Source organism: Nannobrachium achirus (genome assembly GCF_963921795.1).
Source record: "Nannobrachium achirus genome assembly, chromosome: 19".
Taxonomy (NCBI): Eukaryota; Metazoa; Chordata; class Actinopteri; order Myctophiformes; family Myctophidae; genus Nannobrachium; species Nannobrachium achirus.
In genome coordinates, this window is record NC_137826.1 from 23,453,563 (window position 1) to 23,476,263 (window position 22,701).

The 22,701-nt window shown below is 40.1% G+C and overlaps 1 protein-coding gene across 2 annotated transcripts; it reads right to left on the minus strand.

The window, feature by feature from the left end:
• Positions 1-2,896: 2,896 nt before the first annotated feature.
• On the minus strand, positions 2,897-19,159 carry ammecr1 (AMMECR nuclear protein 1). Of its 2 annotated transcripts, XR_013963081.1 has the most exons (7): positions 18,487-19,159; positions 13,190-13,300; positions 11,623-11,737; positions 8,539-8,629; positions 8,297-8,393; positions 5,057-6,981; positions 2,897-4,533 (listed from the first exon to the last, which is right to left on the minus strand). XR_013963081.1 is itself a non-coding variant. In XM_080749707.1 (6 exons), the coding sequence occupies exons 1-6, from the start codon at positions 19,023-19,025 to the stop codon at positions 6,867-6,869; spliced, it is 1,068 nt and encodes a 355-aa protein (XP_080605833.1). In that variant the 5' UTR covers positions 19,026-19,159; the 3' UTR covers positions 2,897-6,866. The 2 variants fall into 2 exon arrangements, 1 of the variants encoding a protein (XP_080605833.1); XM_080749707.1 differs by having other exon boundaries at positions 2,897-6,981.
• Between the last annotated feature and the right edge of the window lie 3,542 nt (positions 19,160-22,701).

Below are 22,701 nucleotides of genomic sequence, written 5' to 3' on the forward strand. Positions count from 1 at the left end.
AGCACCTGTAGACAACAGAGGAGGGGCCCACACATTAGATTTTTAATTAACGTATACATGTATTAGTAAATTGTCAATGACCATGCGGCCCAGTTCCCCCAAGGGCCCCTGAGAGCCAAAGGCCCCTGGCAACGGCCCCACCGGCCCAATGGTAAATCCAGCCCTGCATCTGCTACTGTTTGTGTTCAAGAATTTCTTGTATGCAAATACATACTGTTCTCTATGTGTGTGCATGTGCACGCATATGTGTGTGTATACCATTCAATGAGACATTGATCAGTGATTCTTAACCTATCGTACCTCAAATCATACTTGAACTGTTAAGTTCATTTTCGGACAATTTGGCCGATGTTTGATTCATTTCTATAGTATAGTTTGATGATTACTTTTGATGTGTGTGTGTGTGTGTGTGTGTGTGAGAGAGAGAGAGAGCATACAAGTAAACTAATTACAATTGCCTTGTGTAATATCATGGCCAATTAAAGATGACCTCTGGGGCGCCCACTGGCCTGGCCGTCTCATTTCTTACTTAGGTAAAAGTATCAATCATGTAGAACTACTCTGTTACAAGAATGGAATTAAAAATGTACTTGAGGAAAAGTCAAAAAGTATTGGTATCAAAAAGTAAAAATTACTCATTATGCAGAATGTCCTATTTCAGAAGTTATCATATAACATGTATATACATTTTTGGAAAATAGCAGATATACAAGCTCACTATGCCACACTGAAGTGGTTAATGTATGTTTTGTAATAATAATCAAATTGTAGTGGAGTAAAGAGTACAATATTTGCCTCTGAGTGTAGTAAAAGTACGGACATTTGGAAATACTCCATTAAAGTAAAAAAAATACATCAGAATTTACTGTACAGAAGGCCTATGTGAGTAAATATAGTTAGTTAATAATTAATTTAATTTACACCATTGTGTCAATCACAATGGCAATTGTACAAATGTAGCCAGCACCTTCTAATACATCTTGCTATTGAAAATAAAACACAACACATTTTCCTCTTTTCAGTTGGTTTTGTATTTTTTTATTGAATAAATGATTTTTAAAAGGTAATAACAATGTTTTAAAACTACATTATCATCTTCACAGCCATCGCTTACATACTCACTGATAACCCATCTATATATTTTTTTTCACCTTCCCCACACATTTTTTGTTTCTTTTTTAAAGTTTTCTTTTTTTCCAATGTTTTTTGAGCCATACTATCGTAATAAATGCCCATGTTCAAGTCTCGTCACACTAACAGCAATTCAATTGGGAAGGAAGGGAAAGAGGATCTATAACTCTACAGGGGGATTGTATTTTTTTAAATTTCCCAGTTCGTATTATTTCCATCAACATTTTCATTGTTACTTTAGCAGAGAAAAAGAGAACCAAAAAAAGAAGAAAAATAACAAATGAGGAAATAAAGGTTGGTATGAGGAGCTACACCAGGTAACCCTCCCAGCCCATTCAGTCACTGTAAGTGTTTTTCTCCCACTTTTGTACAGTGACATGTCGTAGAACTCAGTGTCTCAATTATTCAGAACATAGAAAAACACTAAAATAATTTTTAAACTAGATCCAAAATATTCTTTCGAAAAAGAATTTATTTCAATGTACAAAAAAACTCTTTTTTTTTTCCTTTTGTTTTTTAAATAAAAAGTTCCAAACACAAGTTTATTGTAGTTCTTATTTCATTTGTCATTATCATAATTATTGACTTTTCTTTTTTTTTTTCTCCATTATTATTATTCATCTATCAGTGCGATTGTATACCAGTGCAGCTACTGGGTCCAGAGTAAAGAAAACAGGCTTTTTTCATCTTTAATGGCATAAAAAATAAGGACAAATCCATCTTTTTTATATATAAAGTATAACTGCTGGTCTTTGGGGAAAAAATAAAGAAAAAAATAAAACATTTAGAAACCCATTAAGCTAGGAGGCACACCATGGGATTTTCATTTTTTTTTAAATTATAGCAATAACAACAACAATAAACAAAACAACAACAACAAATTGCAACCATTTTTACCATCATTGATGCCAAGTATTGGCCTCAAGAGACTATTCAATGAAAGTTCATTGACAAAAATATGGTTGCTTCATAAAGTAAAGACAGGTGAGAAATGCACAAAAAAAAATAACAAAACACAGAAATAAAGAACATTTTGTCTTTTGCAGGGGTGTTTTTTGGAAGGACAGGAAGCCAAGTCTGAAGAGCAGCATTTGGGCATGGCCGTTGGCATCTTTGGTTAGGTCCAACATACAAAGGTAACATGAGCTTGTGCATTCCACAGAAGTACACGAATGACCACGCGAGGAATGCAGAGACTTGAACTCTAACCTGGTATGGAACCAAAAGACAATCTGCTACAACAAACTAGAAGTGCCTTTCCATAATATCCTATGAGGTATCAATGCTTGAAATGGTCAATACAAAACGAAAGAGTCCATTCTGAGTGTTTTTTTTTCTTTAAACAACATACAACGCAAGGGGATGCCCAAATTACACTGTGGCCCAAGAGTCTACCTTTCAGGGTGGGACGTACTGTAGTGACATGTTGCAATAATGACATTGTTTTGGGAAGGCTCCGAGCCAAAGCTGAATGAAAGCCTTAAATGACCAAACGTTTCCGAGGAGCAGCAGCATCCATGGGATAATAGTAATATGTATTTTTTGGAAGGCAACAATGACTTCCACTAATACCATTAACATCTACTAAATGACAGATGTTTAAAAAAAAAAAAAAAAAGAAAAGAAAAAGCTGGCTATGAGTCTGGGCCACAGTGTGGGGAGAAATAAAATTAGGGAGGATATTTGTGACTTTGTGTCCTTTCAAACCTGCAGGGGTGACTCGCACTGGTATAGGGGAAATAAAACAACACCTGTTCAACAGATCTGCATATATCAAGGATATTTATTAAAGGTAACACATGTAGATTTTCTCTCAATACATCGCTGTCAGATGGTGAAAAATCGTCGGCATGACATTCAAATAGCCCCATGAGTTGCTCTGTCAGTACAGTTTATCGTCGTCCTGTCCCTCCCTCCTCATCTGATGGCTGAAAGGACACCACCTCTACCAGAGGGAGGGCCTTCACGGCGAATTGAGCACACCGAGCGTCCACACTGGACATCCACAGTGTAAACCATAAAGCACTCATGGGGGGTAGGGGAGGGGTAATGTTTATATCGGTGATAATTACATTCTTTTTTTGCTAGTATTAGAATGTGTCATCACAGGTTAAATTGACAGCAACATATTCACTAGAAAATCTCACATGCATCTTTAAGTATGATATGATCGATGAGTCCGCATGACCAGTCACTTATGCTGTGACCAACCCCACATGAGGTCCAATAGCACCATATTTGTCTTTTTTTATTTTGTCTTTTTTAATATATCTCTTATCGGTTAATAAGAGTGTCTAAGCCATAGATCAAGCATATCATGGATAAAAACCATAGGTCTCATACTCATATGTACATGCAACAAAAATGCATTGCATGTTTATACAAAGACTTATGTAAAAGAGCATGGTCAATTTGGTTTTGCAGCAGAAAAATTCAGGTTGTGCTGTATTTAATGGACCAGAAAATGAAGGTGTGAAGCCTGATATATACTGTGTTGCGTGGCCAGTGTTGTGCAGTGAAAATAACTGATCGTACAAAGCTCACAGCCATGTAGATCTGCCATTATCGGCACGGAACCGTCCTACAACAGAATATAAATTAGGCATGACTGTTCCACGATAAAAGTGTTTTACATTACTTACTCCTTCCCAAACGGCATTTGCCAAAAATCAAGCCACTGGCCTAATAAACCGTTAACACCAAATGTATTCTCAAACTATAGGGTGCTTCCCTCTTGATCCTAGCATCATAGTAAATGATTTAGGATCTCTCATGACAAGCTTTTATTTTTAACTGAAAATGTTATAAAAACAATATTAAGCACCAGTAGCTGGGCTTAATGTGAGCATATAGGTAGGTTTTAGACCATAACATGGCAAAATTCACTGGAACTTTACTATGAAGAGAAAAAGTAAAACATTTTGGGTTGGGTGCTCACGCTGTGGGGTGAGTAGGTTGAGTTTAAGACAACAATATGAGACAGACTGAGGAACACTCACAGCACCATGTACTGGTCCATTATTTGTCAAATCATTCATTTTAAGGCAACACAACTTAAATTTGGATCATTTCGGGTTACTGTGGATGGAGTGCCAAAAGCCCTTGACATTTTGCATAAAGAAAAAAGAAACTATCAGTTAGTAAAGGCTGTTACAAAAAGGTGTCAGTCAAGTACAGAGCCTCTCAAAAAATTCCAGTCATCAGAACTAAAAGAGGGGAAAAGAAACATACCCCAACACAATGGATCAAAACAATGATAATCCTCAGTAAAAACATACAAGACACCAGCTAACCCAACTTGTGTGTAGATGTGACTTGTAACGAGGATTATTTGGATGGGAAATGGCTTCTTTAGTCCTTACAAAGCCCTGGCTTTAGATTTAGACCTCAACTGTAAACAGCCTGGCCCCTCGGAGAGATTCTATTCAAGCTAATTCAACTGTTTGTTTGCTCTAGTCTACTGCGGCGCAGCTGCCAAAACAGACCAACAGAAATAATAACATCGCAATAATTTATGATGTAGAGACACAATGAGCAACTAACGGGTCCTCGCGAACTGCAGAGTTCTCTAAAATCTGCGTGCTTGTACAATACAATTTGCTAAAATTTTAAAAAGCACACAGTTCATGCAATGCATGACAAGCACAAACGTAAGTGTCAAATTGCGTTTTGCTGACCGTGTCCATCATGCATTAAGTGGTATGTTGCCATTGTAGACAAAGGAATAGCACAAGTGTGGGTTAATAAGACCATCATCCAAGGCCATTTTGCACCATACTCCGGTGAGCATGACATAAAAGCAAAATGGATGCCTTGTGAATATGGTCAATGCTCAGCAGCTCTATTCAGAAATGAAGTGATGCCAGGCAGCTAATGGCTTCTGAATAGTGAAGTGGCACTCATACATGCCATTCAGTTCAACCACTAGATTCAATAAATATGCAGTGATGGTAGCACAGCCATGCCTGACACCAATTGGGTATGTCTGGCTGCAGACATCAGAAAACCTGGTATGTTTGAGATGACCAAATAATTGGGTTTGAAAGCGAACACTTCAAGCAAAACCAACCAATGAACCAACCACCCAACCAAACAACTACTCTTAGAAAAGCATGATTAAAAAGACAATATGGCTTTTAGTAGTTATCGTCCCTGTCAATAGTCTCCCTGCCAGTAAACTCATTAACAAACAGACACCGTAAATTAATTCCTATGCATCAACAAAATAACAGGCACCCCTATTCACACACACACACAAACCCCCTACCCCTTAAAGCTGGAGAATCAATCCTACTAGTCTATTTTGACAGGTTAATCAATAGGTCTTGGCCCCCAAAATGTGATGCTTGTTCGACAGATTGCTACTCTAACACACTTTTTTTTCAATCATTGCACAGCCACTGGGCAATGCATAGGCAAGCTAGCAAGTAGTGTAACCGCTTTATACTCCCATGTTGATCGGTGGCTGGCTGTAAATGGCCATAGTGATCTTTATAAATGTTTAAACTCTAGGAACAAACAAAGAAACCAGCTTTATAAAGAACTCCCTCTGCTAAGATAAAAAAAAATCTCAAACTCAAAAAGACTTGATTGGATTCATCGGCCAAATTAATTTAGAACAAGTGTTCGTACTGTATATTTGCACAGCATCTGATGAAAGGTTTTCGGGACAGTCCTATTAATGAAACCCATCAACCAGCTCATGACAGGATCATCCTCATACAAAATGGTTTCCTTCACACTTTGTACTCAGTGGTAAAAAGAGCTGGACAAAACGGTCAGAGTGCTAGAGCTGCTGTGAACTCTAGCCAAACACATGCAGTTCAAGTTTTACAGGTTTCAAAACACCAGAACTACTCAGGGTGGGGGTAGGGATTCCCAACAATTGCGATTGAAATATTTTGACATTACCGAATTCTTAATTTACTCTAGCAGTTTTCAATGTCACACAGACCAAACTTCTAATAAACAGGGAGGGGGAGCACACCCACACGATTGTGAGCTAAAACAATAAAGACAACCAGGAAATACTGGCAGTCAGTGGCGTCACAACCCTACAACAATCTACAAATATGAGTATATAGGTCCCAACATCTATTCCCCAACTATGACACTACAATAGTTTACACGGCCAAACCAACCTTAACAGTCTATCTTTTCTGAGAGGAGACATGAAATAAAGATACAGCCTTTTAGAACTGCAATTGCCTTGCTACATGGTATACATAATGTCCGCCTGGCAATTATGATAAAGAAAAAGAAGCATATTACCACAATAAATGTTAAAGTGTTTAAGCAAAGCCTAAACAATAAAACTAAAAAGCAAGACTAATCCATCTTAAGACTTCCATCCACAGAATCAAAAAACCTGATTAGGTTTACTGAAAAACTAATGTTTAGGAAAATCTTTTATTTGTTTTAATTCTCAAAAAGATAAAACATAAAAAATAAAAAAAACAATGAAAGGGGTTATAAATGGGTAAATATATGCTGCAAAAGCTTAATTGCAGAAGAATAAAATGGGGGAGAAATTATGATTTCTTGCCATAAATCAATGTATGCTTGCTTCCTTGCCACCCGTTGCCATGTCAGCGTCTGCTAAAGACAGTCAACATGGCAACGGAAACTATCATCATAAAATGGTACAGTAGTAGAAATAGCTAGACCAGGATGGGGCGGGTTCTCCTGGGAAAAGGTCCGAGGAGAGGTCCAATGATTGGTCATGCGGCTCGCTGTCAGGAATAATGGTTGTAGGGTGGTAGAGGGTGCCCAATGCCATTCTGGTAGTGATGATGCTGACGGTGGGTGATGTAATCTGCATAACCCATTGTCATCTTCTCGCTACGGTACCTAGCGGTGAGGGAGAGTGGGTCAAAAGGCTGGTTATTCCATTGTAGGGGCGCAACTGTTGATCGAACCAATTACAGAGTTAAACGATTATAAAATAACAATTGCTCTCTATCCCTCCCCCCTCTATTGTGGGGGGAGGGATAAATGTCCTGTATATATATATATATATATATATATATATATATATATATATATATATATATTCTGTCGATAGTTATAATAATAATAATAATAATAATCGATAGTTGCAGTCCTAATCCCTTGTGAAGGAAGCCAAAGCAACAAAATATTTCACTCATGTCATGTTTAGTCAAGAATATGTATACTGCATTTCATGCTTTAAAAAAATAAAGTGTGTGTGTGTGTGTGTGTATATAAATGGTAAATGGTGCATTTATATAGTGCTTTTATCCAAAGCACTTTACAATGTGCATTACATTCACCCATTCACAAACACACATTCATACACCGGTAGCAGTGGAAACCATGCAAGGCACCAACCTGCTCACCGGGAGCAACTCAGGGTTCAGTGTCTTGCCCAAGGACACTTCGACATGTAGACAGGAGGAGCCGGGATTTGAACCGCCGACCCATGGATCATTGGCCAACCTGCTACCTCCTGAGCTACAGCCACCCTATATGTATATATACAGTATATACATAGTGTTACGCGTCACGTTATGAGCTGCTATTTATAGATCTGCGATTTTCTCTATTTGATGAAATGTAAAAAATGTAAAAGAAAAAAATCCATTTGAAAATGTCCGCCTATTGTGACATAACTAAAATAGAGATGCCAGATGTAAAGTGGTTAATGGATCATCCATTCCTAAATTATGTTTGTGGTGTGTGGGTTTTACAACCCTTACAATAACCGTATGGGTTTAATTCTACACAACAACAAAAAGAGCTCAGGTGTGCTGTGTTTGAAGGTAGTACACAGTTACCTGAACATAGAGATTTGTGTGTTTTGTACATCAACCAAAACACGTGAGAGTTACGCTGGGAACCCACCAAAAAAGCATCGTTCACAAGCTTTTATTGTGGGCACAGGTTTTCGCATGACTGTTCTCTCTTAACCAGGAGCCACAGCAGGACGTCTGGTCAATGCATTTCAATGAAAATGTGCGCCGGAAAACTTTGTTTACCGCCCGAGCGGGGGAAAAAACCTTCACGTGTGCGGGTGGATCGTCCATGCGCGGCCGCTGAGAAGAACGGATGCATTCATTAACATGGAAGCGTGAGCTTATGCTTGCATAGGCTGGTGGGTTCCTAGCGTTACACCTTTGTTTAGGGATGTGAACCTTGATCTTACCTGGTTAACTTAATGGTCTTCCTGAAGTCATTTGTGATGGGAGCTTTGTAACCTCCCTTTCGTAGTAAGGAATCTATGGTCTGAATGTGGTCCCAACCTGTGGGAAAAGGGAGTATATCAATAAACACATTCTACAACCCCCTTAATGTACTGGAACAAATCACACATCACTCCAGGAGCTCTCAAACATTTTCATGTGAAGGGCGCCCAAATTGAGTTAACCAGTATACACTCTATCTCACCTTGCTCCTTTGCAACCTCTGGTAGGTAGGTGGCGGTGCGCTTTGATCCTTTTTCATTGAAAAATTCTATCCTAATACCGTGAACACCCACCTGAAATGAAAGGACAGAAAACAAAACAGTGGCCAGCCAGATATTAGAAACCTTGTGACAAAGTATTTAGTCTGTTACATAAACTACAACATTGTTGAAAAATGTTCTCTTTGTTATATCCTTAATCGGGTTCAGCAGTATGACATTTAAACAAATACCTATATAGTATGCTGTATTTACACTACACCACACCAATACTGCACTTAGGTTTACACTTGGCCGACAAAATCTCACCAAATTATTTCCACCCTCTACTCTAGTCTCAACAATGGGCTAATGGGACGGCCAACTCTGCCAGCTGAAAAATAGCACACTCAGCAGTTCAGTAACTGCATTGTATCAACAATCAGAGCCTAAAGGGATGGCCGCTCCTTCTGACTTTAAACAGTCTGATCAGCAAACCTAACTTTGTAAAATGGGGCTACTAGAATCATAGCTGTTAGCTCTGGTCCCTTGTTCTGTGTCATTTGAGATGATACATTGCAGTTATGAAGACGATTTCAAGATGTGAGAAAGATTTCCCATACTTACACTAAATAATTTTTTTACCCCCTCCTCTCACAACATTTCTGCATTTAGACAGTTTTAAAACTATTTATTTTTATCTCCAACTACCATCTACCATTATAAGATGGTATGGTACTGTTTCTGTCTACTTGTTCTGTGTCTCAGAAGTCGGCTGTGGACAGTTCAGAAACGTTCCTTCAATAACAATCGGTGGTCATTTCAAAACTATGTTATGGTCAATGCATCTTCACAGGGCCTTGATATTATGTGAAATTCTCCAATAAGACAATCTATTTAAATAAAAATTGCCTTTCATTCAACCTGTGCTATTCAGTCTGATTTAATCAAAAACAGGCACAGTATATCATATTTTAGAAAATGATATAGTATAGCAATGGCATTTCTAATAATATATTATAGCCCAACTCTTTTTTGAGGGTGCTGCCGACTATGTTCAGCAGAACTGTAAACTGCTGGCCAGCATCTGTTCATTTATCCAACACCCCCCTCTCCCCTAGCTGCCCAAACTTGTGCCTACTCGGTAATAATTCTTTTGCGAGTTGTTCTGCTCCATCTACAAAGCTGACATGATGCATAGGGCTCCCTCCACAAAAGTAAAAGAATTGGTTTCTATTAATTTACTCTCAGCTGCTGACGCAAGACACTTTAACACTTGCTTATGCCGACAAATGGAACAACCTTGAGAAAGTCTAGAAACGCAGTCAAGCTAAATTTTTGTCACCTTTTAAATTACCTGTTAAAGCTACAATCCGTACGCGTAATGTCCATTGTCTCAAATCTCCAGAAAGAGAGAGGTAATTGCAAAGATATCCAAACTACAACCAGAGATGGCGGTGCACCTACTGTCCATCTGATTCAGTTCCAAGGTATACATTTCTCAATGGAAGAGTAAGGAGACCACCTCCAGCCACTGCAGACGTAATAAATTAGTTCCATTCATTGACGTCCTGACCTCTACCATAAAGTGTTATAACTAGGGACTTTTCAGAGGGAACTCAGTGACAGGCTGAGGATCCCAGCTGTCTCTTCGCTGCATCCTGCCCACAATGTTCCAGGCAATACTGACAGCTAAGGGCAAATCTAAGATCATTCAAGATTCATAAATCAAAGATGAGTACGACACAATTGCAAATTTTAAAGTGACTGTCTGCAAATTTTGTTTAATGTACCATGTATAGGATATTATATTAACATGATATACAGTATCTTAGCATAATTCCAAGGTCATTGTTATGAATGAGGCTCCTGGTCTCTAACCAAGTCGGTTCCTTCCTTTCGCTATGTAAAGTGACTTTGGTTATTTAGAAAAGCACTACATAAATATGAGCCATTATTATCTTTCTCACGTCATGCACACAGATGGGCACACCATGCTCAAACTATCGTGTAATTAACACATTGACAATGTTCAGATAATTTTGTTTCTGGTGATGACTGACTGCAAACAATGTTTTTTACCAAGAGCCATCTTTTACTAATGAGTTTACAATATGCATGCATTTTGTAACATGAAGTAAGCCACTTAAGCTTTGCTCACACTAGGCAGATTCTATCCTTTAAATGTATAACACCACTATACAATGTGATGAAATTAATATCATAACATCGTATGACCCTTGTACGATGTACATCTGTCCACAGTACCACAACTCTTAATTCATTTATATGCAATTGCAATGCTTTTTCTTTGACAAGATTCTGCACTTGCACTTGGTTTCTCTGGAAGCATTCGTTTAAGGGAACCAAACACTTACATATTATAGACATTCAAACTTATAGTCAAACATTAAAAACCAATGAATGAAGATTGTTCCATCACAGTATGCGGCTCAGCATGACCCATGTATTAAAAGTTCAATGAATAGCCTGGGCTTTTATTTAAACTATGATATGACCTAACCTTATTAAAATGGGGCCATAGAATAAGATATAATAGTGTGAATCATTAATTTGATCTCGCAAAAGAGTGTGTTGCTCAGCACCAACCACAGCGCAGAGAGAGAGAGAGAGAAAGAAAGAGAGAGACTGTATTTGCAATTTTATATTGAAAAATATATTTGATTGCCTTGTAATTTTTGGCAAATTTTGACAGGCCTAATACTGTTGCGGTGAGATCCCTCGAGTTTACCCATTTGACTGGTCGTCTGCAAAGTGGATTGTGTTTTGATACAGAAGGCCACTTCCTGCTAGCCTTGTCACGTGTCCCTGGATGGGGACTACAATCTCACCCAAAAAGGAATGAGGGTGAGATTGCCTTATCAAGGTTTTTGGTCGGTCACTTAAAAGGTTGCATTTCTAAATCTGCGTTCTATCTCCTTAGTATAAATCTGCTATTTGCTACTATGATTTGTGGAAAAGTACTTTTTATTGAAATGTTCAAGCATTGTTGTGAGAAGAATGTTCTGAGACAGCACTTGGAATGTTCAAAACTCTGCTCTACCAAACTCCTCATCTGACAACCTTACCTCCCAGTCAAGGTAATCACCGACGTCTTCAAAGTTGGTGAGAAGAGACACTGAGCAGTAGAGGCGAGGCAGCTCATCCCTTGTCATGGGGGGGAAGCGGCTGTCTTTAAGGGCACTGTCAAATATCAAAGCACCACATGTTAGGGCTGGACAGGGGAGGGGTGACCAACCAGCTGACCTAGACACTGACTCCCAACGTGAAACTGCTTTTTTCAGAACTTTGTGCATGTCTTGTTACAAGAATAACATGAATGACGTAATACATAGTCCTACACATTTTCAAATGGCTACAATGAAAAGCCAACAGGGCCTGCAGGGCCTGTTATCATTAATCATCAAAGATTTGTTTCCTGTGCGCTGTGCTGCATTCCAAATGCCACATTGTGGTCCAAACCAACGATGCCTCTGCTTGCAGCCTCCAAATGAAGAAACAAGAAACCTGTGTGTGTAAATATGACAGTACCTTGATTTGCATGCCATGGCTATGTTATGTGTAACAACAACACTTATTTAGTTAGCCAGATAGTCAAGAGATGTGTAGGAGATTAAAATGAAGGCTCAAAACTTTAAAGAGGCAGATATAGAATCTGTTTATTTGTTATGCAGGAGGGGGAAAAAAAGAGGGGGAAAAAAATTTAGTGTTGTGCAGGGCAAGCAAGGATTACTCAAGTCAGTGATGCCTCTTTCCACCACTCACTGTAGGTGGAAAGTACACTTGCTCTTTTACAACTGGTCATTGGATTATGAGATATTTTGAGCGCAAAGTTGACGTTTTATGGTTTGTGGACTTGTGTTATGGTTCATTCACCACGCACAGCAAGTTTCATGGAAATCCGGCTTTTAGATTTTGTGTGTCATTTTATGCTTAATTTACCGTAATAATAGTAAAGAGAAAGGAACCCAATGACAGGGAGAGGGAGAGAAAGAGAGATTGAGCGAGAGAGAGGAAAGACATGCGAGACCAAAGGGAAGTCGGATTCGAACCCAGGTCCTCTCACAGGGAGCATAATGGTCTTGTGCACTCACTGAGACCAGGCCATTTGATTCCAAAATGTCTTGTGTGCAAGTGAAATTCTTGGCCTAATGGGTTATCTAAATCAGTAGGGTTCATTCTCTGGGGGGCATGAAGGTGGACAGCAAATTTCATTGCAATTTAGATATGCTGTGGGGCATTGAAGTGGTGGACGGATAGACGGACAGACCAACCTTGATATCCTTAAAACGGGCACACACAAAAAACATCACATGCAATGCAATACTCTACATGATGATTACACAACTATAAACAATAGCATTAGCCTATGCTTGTTAAATTAAAGATGTTATCCACTATCCAGTAAAAACACTGCCATTAATTAACAGTGAGCAAACTGGTGGAATCATTAGGTATTTATAAGCTTGATTAAGTGTAACATTTATTTTAAATATTGTCAATGAAATATGGAGATGCCCAACAGGAACAATATTTAACTGCACTTTGTGCCACACTAGTGCACCGCTGAGAGCACCTAAGCTCAGACAGATAACAAACATGTTACATGACTGCGTTTTAGTAGCTTAACCTTACCTGGTAAGGGTGTATTCCCTGAGTCCTGAGTGCAGGTTCATGGCAGAAAATGTACCTATACAACCCCTCAACCGCTTGTCTCTGCCTATTTTCCATGTGACAAACAGTGGGCTGAAAAGAGAAGACAGAAATGATTATATGATATATCATTGGGAAGCTTTCCTTTACAATTTTAGGCTTGGTTGGTATCCTCATTGAGACATGTTTCATACACACACACCACAGATATAATTTGTCCCATTTCATTTGACACGGTGGGCCTTGAAAGTATAGACATGTTATATATGCACCCTACTTAGTAATACTTGTTTACAGCCACCTACTTTGGTGGGGACCTAATGACGGGTTATTGGATCAGGATGTCATAATCAAGGCATCTTTGTGCCAAACAAACATGTCACTGAGGCCCCCACAGATTGATAGATGGAGGAATACTAGCGTTAATATGCATGTAAATGTTCCTATAAGTTTATTTAGTCTTGGCCGTAAACTGAGAATCATACTTTTTCAGTAATGCATAACCTGCTGTCTAAATTCTTGCATTGTAAGTTACTATCGAGGCCAATGTTGCCAATTTGTAAACCTGAATTCCATCGATTTCTGTGAGGTGCACAGGTGAAAATATGATGTACTGCTTTTCAATGCATTCTGTAGCTTGTTGAGACTGGAAAATGTCACATCACACGTTTGCTTTAAATCTGATTACTTTCTGGTCACCATACAAAAAAGCCACATAAGCATTTAATAGTGCTGAGTCACATTGAATATGAAATGAATGTAGTAATATGTTGATTGTTTTTTATTCAGGACATTAATTAATTAGTAATTACCCAAACATTTGGATTAGGGGTGAGACATAAAATTGATACTGTCACACTTCCTATTGCTAAAATGATACTCTCATCATGTATGGATATTTGATTACAACACGAAGGGGTTCTATAACATTCCCCGGTGTGTAAACTCACGGTACAACAGTCCCACGCATAAATAAATACTTATCAATCTCTCAATTTGAAGAGGATAAACAGCAGAAAAAGAACCATAGACTCTCAAACTGGGAACTGGATCCAACCCGAAAACCAACTCGGAGTCAACATCAACAGCTCACTGACTGGCGGAGAGTAATTACAAATCTTGCCATCTCCTTTCCATTTCCTCTGTTCTCCATGACCTCTCATCAAAACATAGCTCTGCACTCCATAGAGTAGTAAGGGTATGGATATGATTTGTATGGTGATATTAAAAGATAATAAGGTTGAACGGGACATGATGCTGCAATATTCGTCTCACAAAGTGGACTTTAAAAGGAATCCATTATTTGAATAGAGGAGACACTGATTAAATCCATAATTTTAATGTTTAACCTTTGCATTCTGGGTAAAACCGATGCTGCTGTGATTTAACTGTGTAAATGACAACAGAACAGAGGCTTAGATAATAAAAAATATAATAAATAATCTGATAATTTTGGGATGGTTTGCATTCACTTTGGTTAATTGTAAACAAACTGAACTTAATTTAATTTAACAAATTATGCCCCATTCAAAACATTTCAAAATTAGCAGATCTACAAACTCACAACACCACATCACAACACATGCGATCTTGTGGATCTGATACTTTTGCATGGATTTGCTTATGACACGCCCAATTTTTATATATATTTGTGGGGCTTTTCTGCCTTTATTGATAAGATAGATATAGTAGTCTGACAGGAATTTGGAGGGGGTGACACGCAGCAAAGGTTATCAGAATCGGGACTCGAACCCGCGGCGGCTTTCGTAGCCCAGGCGGCTACGCCAGCCATCCGGGCCAAACATGCCCAAATTATTGACGGCAGTTTGAAAGGTTAAATAATGTATTTTATTCACAATTTATTTTACAAAATATTTTATATAGTATATTTTTATTTTAGTTTGAAATGTTTTGGATTTGGAGAGAGCATGTACATTTATTTTCATCAAAAGTTCGAAAGATCACTAGGCAATAAAACCAAGTCTGTAATGGAGCCCATCAGTGTCTTTGAAAGCACCAGCACCGGGGATTGGATGTGTATGCCTTACACATGCCTAAAACATTGTTTAGGCATATAGAGGTTACTTAATATTAGTACACGCTTACAGGAGCATAATACAAGAATGTAAAACATTCACTTCAATTGGTAAGTCACTTAGAAAATCTAAAAGCGTGGTTTGTCCACCCCTCACTTTGGCATCCAAATACTGTATAGTGTAGGTTAGATTTAGGATTGCAGGTATTGCAACTCTCCTTCAATCTCCATTTTCATATTGAAAGGTCAAGAGGCAAACATATCTGGTAAACGCTGTACAAAGCAGGCCACTAGTTGATAACTTGAGGAATTGAAATGTGCATTATAAATGGACTGGAATTAGTATGTAACCAATAACTACCAGTAAGACGCCCCAAGGGCGAGAAGCAACCTTGCCCTAAAGGGCGATGAACTGAATGATTTTTTTTGTAAATCAACAAAATATCTCAGCCCTCTATGATGTGAAAACCAGAACACTCAGAAATCGGAGCAGTCTCAAGAGCATATTTTAGAACTCAAAGGGTGTTGAAAGAGCAGCCGTGCAAAGGAACAGGGTAAGGTCAGGGTGGACTGGGAGTTCACCACCTGCATAAAGATAGTGGAGCAGGAACATCTTAGATAATGATTAGGTTTCCTCTGACAAAAGATACAAGGAAACATCTATGCTGGAAATGTCTGCCAGTAGAGGCACCATTGACTATATCTAGAGCTTGAAAGATCATTGGTCACCATTGGAACTGGTAAAACTAGTCAAACTGGTATCCAAAAACCTGACTGTTAAAAACTGTTAAACAAAAATAACACCAAGAATGTGTTTACATGTAGACATGGGCGCGTTCGGAAATGCGCACTCAACGCACTGGTGTGCCATGTTGTCGTTCGTTTATTCGGTGCACTTGGTGCGTTGTCGTTCGGAAATCCAGTGCGCGGCGCACTGGTGTGTTGAGTGCACGCACTCACCAACCCTACTCAGAAGATGGGGTTAGGCGGTGTGGTGCGGTGGTTCGGTGTTCTGATTGGTTGGTTTTCATAGCCATGTCTCGAACGCTTCTCAGCTGTGAAGAATGGAGGAAATTACCGCAAAATGCAGCAAAATTTGCAGCTTAATTGGTCGTTTGGCCTTGATAGTTTCACACACATTAACGTGTAAACTAACAGCAGGTATGCCAATGCTATGAATTACATCTCCTTTCAATGTCAATGTTACGTTAGCATACTTTAGCAACTGCTGCTTTTCAGAAAGTTTGCCTTCAGAGTTCAGAGTGAAAAAGCACACAGCTCCCTGTTAAAACTGGTCGTTCGTAAATAAGCCACACTGAACGCACTCTCCAACGTCACGCCCACTGCACTCACTACACTGAGCACACACTCGGTGCGGGTTTCCGAACGCACCCATGATATCAATTAACTGAAAAATAACGATGTCCTGTACCCCTCCAAGTAGCCTTTTACAAAATATTGCATATTAGAGTAAACTACTTGAGTATTTCATATAACTTTAAGTGTTTATATATATAGTGTTTATATTGCAAATAAATATATATATATTTTTCGAACACTCAAAATGGACAAAAGAAATCGAATTAAACTTCCCCACCCTGACAGTCCTTGTATGGCTGGGGCAATGATGTTTCAACAAACAAATGTATAGACATCTGGTGACCCTTAAAATGTGTTACTAGACCAACTAGACCAAAATTACACATTTTCAACAAAATTCAACAAGAAAGGGTGTTAGCTTTTTCAGTTAGAGAAAAACAAAACATTTACATTTGTGTGTCAAGAAAATCTAAGTGACCAAGTATATATCAGCCTCGTGATCACAAAATGTTTTTGAAGAATTTATTAGAAGTTTGCAATAGAAAAAAGTACAGTTTCATGACAGTACAAATCACTGGTACAAGGTCAACTAAAAGGAGATCCTAGAAAGCCGAGGCTTATTTTCACAGGAACCACACTTTTAAGTATCTCATATAACATTGAAAGACAGACGAAAGACAGACAGACAGACAGACAGACAGACAGACACATATTAGCCTACTGATGTGTTTTTTTGTTTCAGATGACATCCAAATCTCACAGCTAGTCTTCTAGTCTAACCCAGCATGTGAACAAGATTTAAATTATTTACGAAACTAAACAGGTCCTTCAACATAAGTTCACATTGTTCATGGTCTGGTGGTGGTCACTGGCTGGTGTTAGCATGCAACTAACCCTGGCTAAAGTTAGCAATCTACCATGTTGTTTCTTTGTTAGTTAAAACAGAACCACACTTGTTCATGTTCAGCCACACAACTCCACAACGAAGTTAACTTTGCCATCGAAATGTGTAAAATAATTTGTTTTTAAATGCACCGTGCACACATGGCCGTCCATATGGATCAAAGACACTTTATTGGTAGATTAATTAAGTTTACGACCAGCTCAACATCGTGTATTTTCCCCTCAACATAGCTATCAAAGCTAACCCTAGCAGGGTGGTTACCTACAGTTCATTTACCGGGAGGGTATATTTGTATGACTGTCATTCAGTATTGTACACCTTGCCCTCTTAAATGCTTCTTAAACGACTCAATACATGTTCTTGTGAATATATGGAACGTTTTGATTTGAAGATATTGGAGATAATCAATCCTCGTCCCGTCTCCGATAAAGAGTAGCTCGTGGCTAACTATAGCCATGCTAACATTAGCACATTGCTGTGTGCCGTTTAATAACGTTAGCTAATTGAAAACAGGCTCGAGTAAGTGGCTAGCATTAACATTAGCTAGCTACAAAAGGCTAACGGTAATGTGCCTAGTATTTGGTGCATTCGCTTCAGAAGGCTTTCGTGTTATTGCGGATGAACAGGGCAGCTTTAGCAACAAAAAAACCCTGTTCAAACCAAAACATTCCACAGAGGGGGTTTAATGGAAGGCCAGTGGTGTTTTTAACAGTTAGCCATGCAGTCATGTACACAAGGCCCCACTTTGCAACTTGGAACCAATGAAGAGTGGGGACTACAGCGTACAGCCTCATCAGCCTTATTTGTTAGCTCGATCAAAACTGATAACACGCATTTTCTTCACACCTTTTACCCCCTCGTTCGATTTCAGGGGGAAAACTTTTAAGGGGAACTTGTCAGCGTGTCACGAGACACACAACAAAGGTTGTACCGGGTCGTTTGAAACAACAAAAGCAAGCATCATCCAGCAGCTCTGGCATGCAGACCCCCCACCAAAAAAACAAAAAGAGACAAACTCACTAGGGATCGTTTGTAAACCTGGGTGTTCTAGGAGGTTGGTATCCATACAGATGGCAATAAAGCACGTCGAAGCAGAAGCAGCACATCTCCGCCGAGACGACCATCTTCCTGCCTCCCCCGCCGCTTCCCGAGCCGGGTCCTCCCGGGCTCAGACTCGGGGAGAGGCCGATGGATGAGTTGTAGCCGGCGGCCGGGTGGACTGGCGGAGACAACGCGTTTGTGCTGCCGCTGCTGCTGCCACCGCCGCCGCTAACGTTAACGTTCCCCCCCGGTCCCCCCAGGCCGTTCACCGCCCTGCCGCTGCCGCTCACGCTCCCTGCCGCCGCGACGGTCGTGGAGGAACCAATCCCCAAGTCCGATCCACAATGTCCGGTTCCTCCCGACACCCCGCTTCCCGCCCCCACGCCGCCGACCACCCCGCCGCCGCCGCCGGGACCCCCCGACCCCCCGGGGGATCCCGACAGCTTCTGCTTCTTCACCCCGCAGCACCCGGCCGCCATCTTGGAACAATCTGCACCGACACACCGCTTCCGACCCATCACCGTCACCGCGGGAGGGATCGGCGGTGGGGTGGAGAAGGAGGAGGAGGTGGTGGTGGGGGGGAACGCCGCCGCCGACCACACGTACAAATCCCACTGCGTTGAGATGTAGTCGTACGAAGGACTATACTCCACTTTCACTGTTTTATGTCGGACGACGAAATAACCCGACGTGACAAGAGACTGCAATGTCACCCTAACCGTTGCCTTTAACACAGGAAAATGAGTGCCTTTACGCACTAAAATCCATAGCCGATTAGCCTTTTATGATACTATAGACGACCAGACAGTCCAGCTTTCTTTTGGTTTAATGGATCGCAAACACGTCCACGCCAAAAAAAAAAAAAAAAAAAAAGATCAAAACCACCCTTTTTCTTCGTGACACGAGTCCCCTCCGATGCAGTAGGGTTTCTAGTAGTTTGCGATTAGAAAAACCGTCCACAAGTTCAGGCAGCTCACGATCCAACAAGGCCGCAGACAGACAGATCAACTATGGCCAGGCAGTCCAGATGTGAGAGCAGTACTGGTCTGGACCGTGCAGGCTGCAGCACACACCGCTTTGTGTGGGAGCCGGGAGCTGGAGTACGCAGGACCCATAAGCTTCAGCACGAATAGTGCACAATGCATCGGTCAATGGAGCTTATTCTTATTATAACACCAGTTGTTTGCTACTTTCTGGCGAACTTCTGGTTAGAGACGACCAGGCCCAGTATGTTGGAATTCCAGGCGCAGCCGGGATAGAAGCGCAGCAGAGTAAAATGGCATCTGACAATGCAGGTTCGGCTTGACATAGCGAAAAGCGTCAGCGTCGCCCCAGTCATCGTCTCAGTTAACACATTAATCTATAAACAACAACCGCTTCACTTTGATGCACCTTGCATTCATGTCTGATCTTGGACCTCGGTTGTTAAAAATCTCTCAAATGCCACCACCCCCGCGTCAAATACAGGAGAAGTGGAAGTTTTCTGTAGGTTTTGTTTGGAGGTTGTCATCCGCTTATTGGGATACATAACAGACGAGGATTCTGTTCCATCATCCGTCAGAAATGATCCGCCGGGTCTGCTTGGCACAACCCTCGTTCCGCAGCCGTGTCTCAGCTGCCTGGAAAAGCCCCGTAATCATTCTGTATAGGCGCACAGTCAGGCATCGCTCCCCGTCCTCTTTGCACGCCGAATTGCGATTCGGGAACTATCTTGCGGCCGATCTAATGCGTAGACGTAGAGGGGTTGTCAAATTTGTAATTCGGAAGAAGTGAGGAATGCCCAGAAATCAGAAACTACGTGAGCATGACGACCATAGTAGTCTACATGTTTTGTGTCGTAGACACGTAGCCCACCACAGATCCTTCTGAATCAGTGATTCTCAACCTTTTTCATTTCAAGGACCCCAAATTTGATATGAAATATTAGACCACGTTTGATTTGATTTATTTTGATATTTTCTTTATTATCTCTAGCATCCCAAGCTAGTTAATCTACAGTAGCCTTACAAATCATAATTTGTTAATTTAACAGAGTGTAGCATTTGGTTCTATTTGTACCCAGGAACTGGAATAATGCCATGGCATCAGTTGTAATTCATCTTCGAACCATCCTTGAATTAGACGGGCCTTATAGTGCTGTCTCTTATTAGGCTACATATAGGCCTACTCTTATATGGCAACACGACATTGGTATAACATTTGATATAGGTCTATTTTTAGTTATAGGCTCACATGTCTGTGGGGTCATGCAAGTCATTGGTATTGGCTGGTCTTTTTTTTACTTAGCCTATAGCCTATAAGAAGGTGACGGTCTTCTACAAATTCCAAACATATGCCTATTGTAGATATTGACTTCTACATTCCAAGGTTAATTACACTGTTATAATACTGATCCCCAATTTCCACTTTGGCATAGGGTAAAAAGCTTTTTTGGAAGGTGAAAGTCTTTTACAATGTTGTTACAAAACATTGTTACAAAACCTCAATTGTTATTGTAACACATATGATAGATTATCCAAATGCATCTTTACAAGCTTGAACCCCAGGTGCAGATCAGGAAAACAGAAGTTTGATTTCCCCTTTGGGTAACTCCAAATATAGCCCGTGTCATGTGCTCATCCTTTCACATCTCAATGTTGAAGTGAGCAGTTAATTGCAGAGAGCATTTATTACAAAGCATTGTAAACATTGTAAACTCACGTGTTCATTCTACCCCACTTGTTCATTCTCCCTTTCCAAGAAGAAATAAACATATTAAACCCTGCAGTAGTGAAATGTGCCTAGTAGTCACAGCAGCACTGAAATGCACACAGACACATCACCTCTCCTTAGAATACTCCAACAAGATTTGAAAGACAGTGCCCTTGATGACATCATAACATGTTAAATATAGGCCCATGTAAAAAGGCCTACATGGAAAATTGTCAAACTAAATAAAACTGTAAATCTAACCATTTTAAGAAACAACATTCTGTCATTCTGTTTTATTTTATTTTATATATAGACAAGATCAACAGCATTGCTTGTTTCCTCGATCATGTATATTAGTTTATTGAATTAACTGAGTGATTATGAAAGTGCTGCCTATTAGACAAGAATAGAGTAGAGAATGTTGTATGTTTAAATGCTATCCTATAGTGAAAAACCTCCAGAAACATAAAAACAAGCATCAAGAGTCAAATTGGCATGGAAGTTTTCCATGAAAAGAAAAAAGGAAAAGAAAAAAAAAAGTTTCTTTACTTTCATTGCTATGATTAAAACATGATATACCATGAGCTTGAATAGAATTTAACATTGTGGCAGGTGGAGGAAAGGTATAGAAACAAAATAGTCTTTCCCAACATATTTGATTGTCTGCCCGCTATCCTGAAGTCTGCCCACTATCCTGTAGATGGCAGCAAAGAGCCTCAAACACATCTAAACTAACCTCGCCTCACCAGGCTTTACATCTAAACTGACATCCTTTTCACTATAAAATACACGTGAACTGTGGGCACTGAAACAAAGGTTTTTAGGTTTGTTTTTGGAGCTGTGTGGAACACAAGCTCCCTATACGTGGCCGTGTGTGTGGGTCTGTCTGTCTGTCTGTCTCCGTCCGTGTCTGTATGTAGCCTAAACTTCGGCGCGTAACTAGTGCCACACCATTTACGCCACTCGCGCAATATATACATCAAAATGTGCGGCTCGGCCGGGAATGGTGTTCTATTACCTTTCGTTCCGATCCGCCTTACCATGCCGACGTAATCGGCAAAAAACGACGCTTAATTGTCCCCATTGACTTATAATGGGACAATGCAAGAAATCACTTTCAAGTATTTTTCTCTCGTAAACCATAGGAGCTACAGTTTCAAACCTCGGAGAGGAGATTCATAATGATTTTAAGAATGAATCGAAAAATAATTACATCACTCGGCCTCATGGTGGCGCTATAACGGCCCACTTTACGTTTTGCCCCGTAACTCTTGAACCGTAGATCGGAAAATTAAAATTCTTTTTTCCCTGGATTCCTTGGGTCAAGACGCATCTCGATAGATTTTCCGCCATCTTGAATTTTCTCCAAAACACACTTTTGGCTCCTTTTCCTACATATTTTCTTCACATGTCACAAAAATCGGTACACATGATCCTGGGTGACCAGAGAGGTGCTGTTGAGTCTAGCCTGCCCTGAGCATCAACTGCAATACACACACACAC

Bases quoted from the DNA above. Each gene is read 5' to 3' on its own strand.
- ammecr1 (XM_080749707.1), bottom strand. From the start codon at position 19,025: ATGGGTCGGAAGCGGTGTGTCGGTGCAGATTGTTCCAAGATGGCGGCC. The intron at 13,301-18,486 runs GTGAGTTTGTCT...TTCTCTTTTCAG, and splicing joins AGGTTTACAAACGATCCCTA to CCCACTGTTTGTCACATGGA. The intron at 11,738-13,189 runs GTAAGGTTAAGC...GATATTTGACAG, and splicing joins AGGGAATACACCCTTACCAG to TGCCCTTAAAGACAGCCGCT.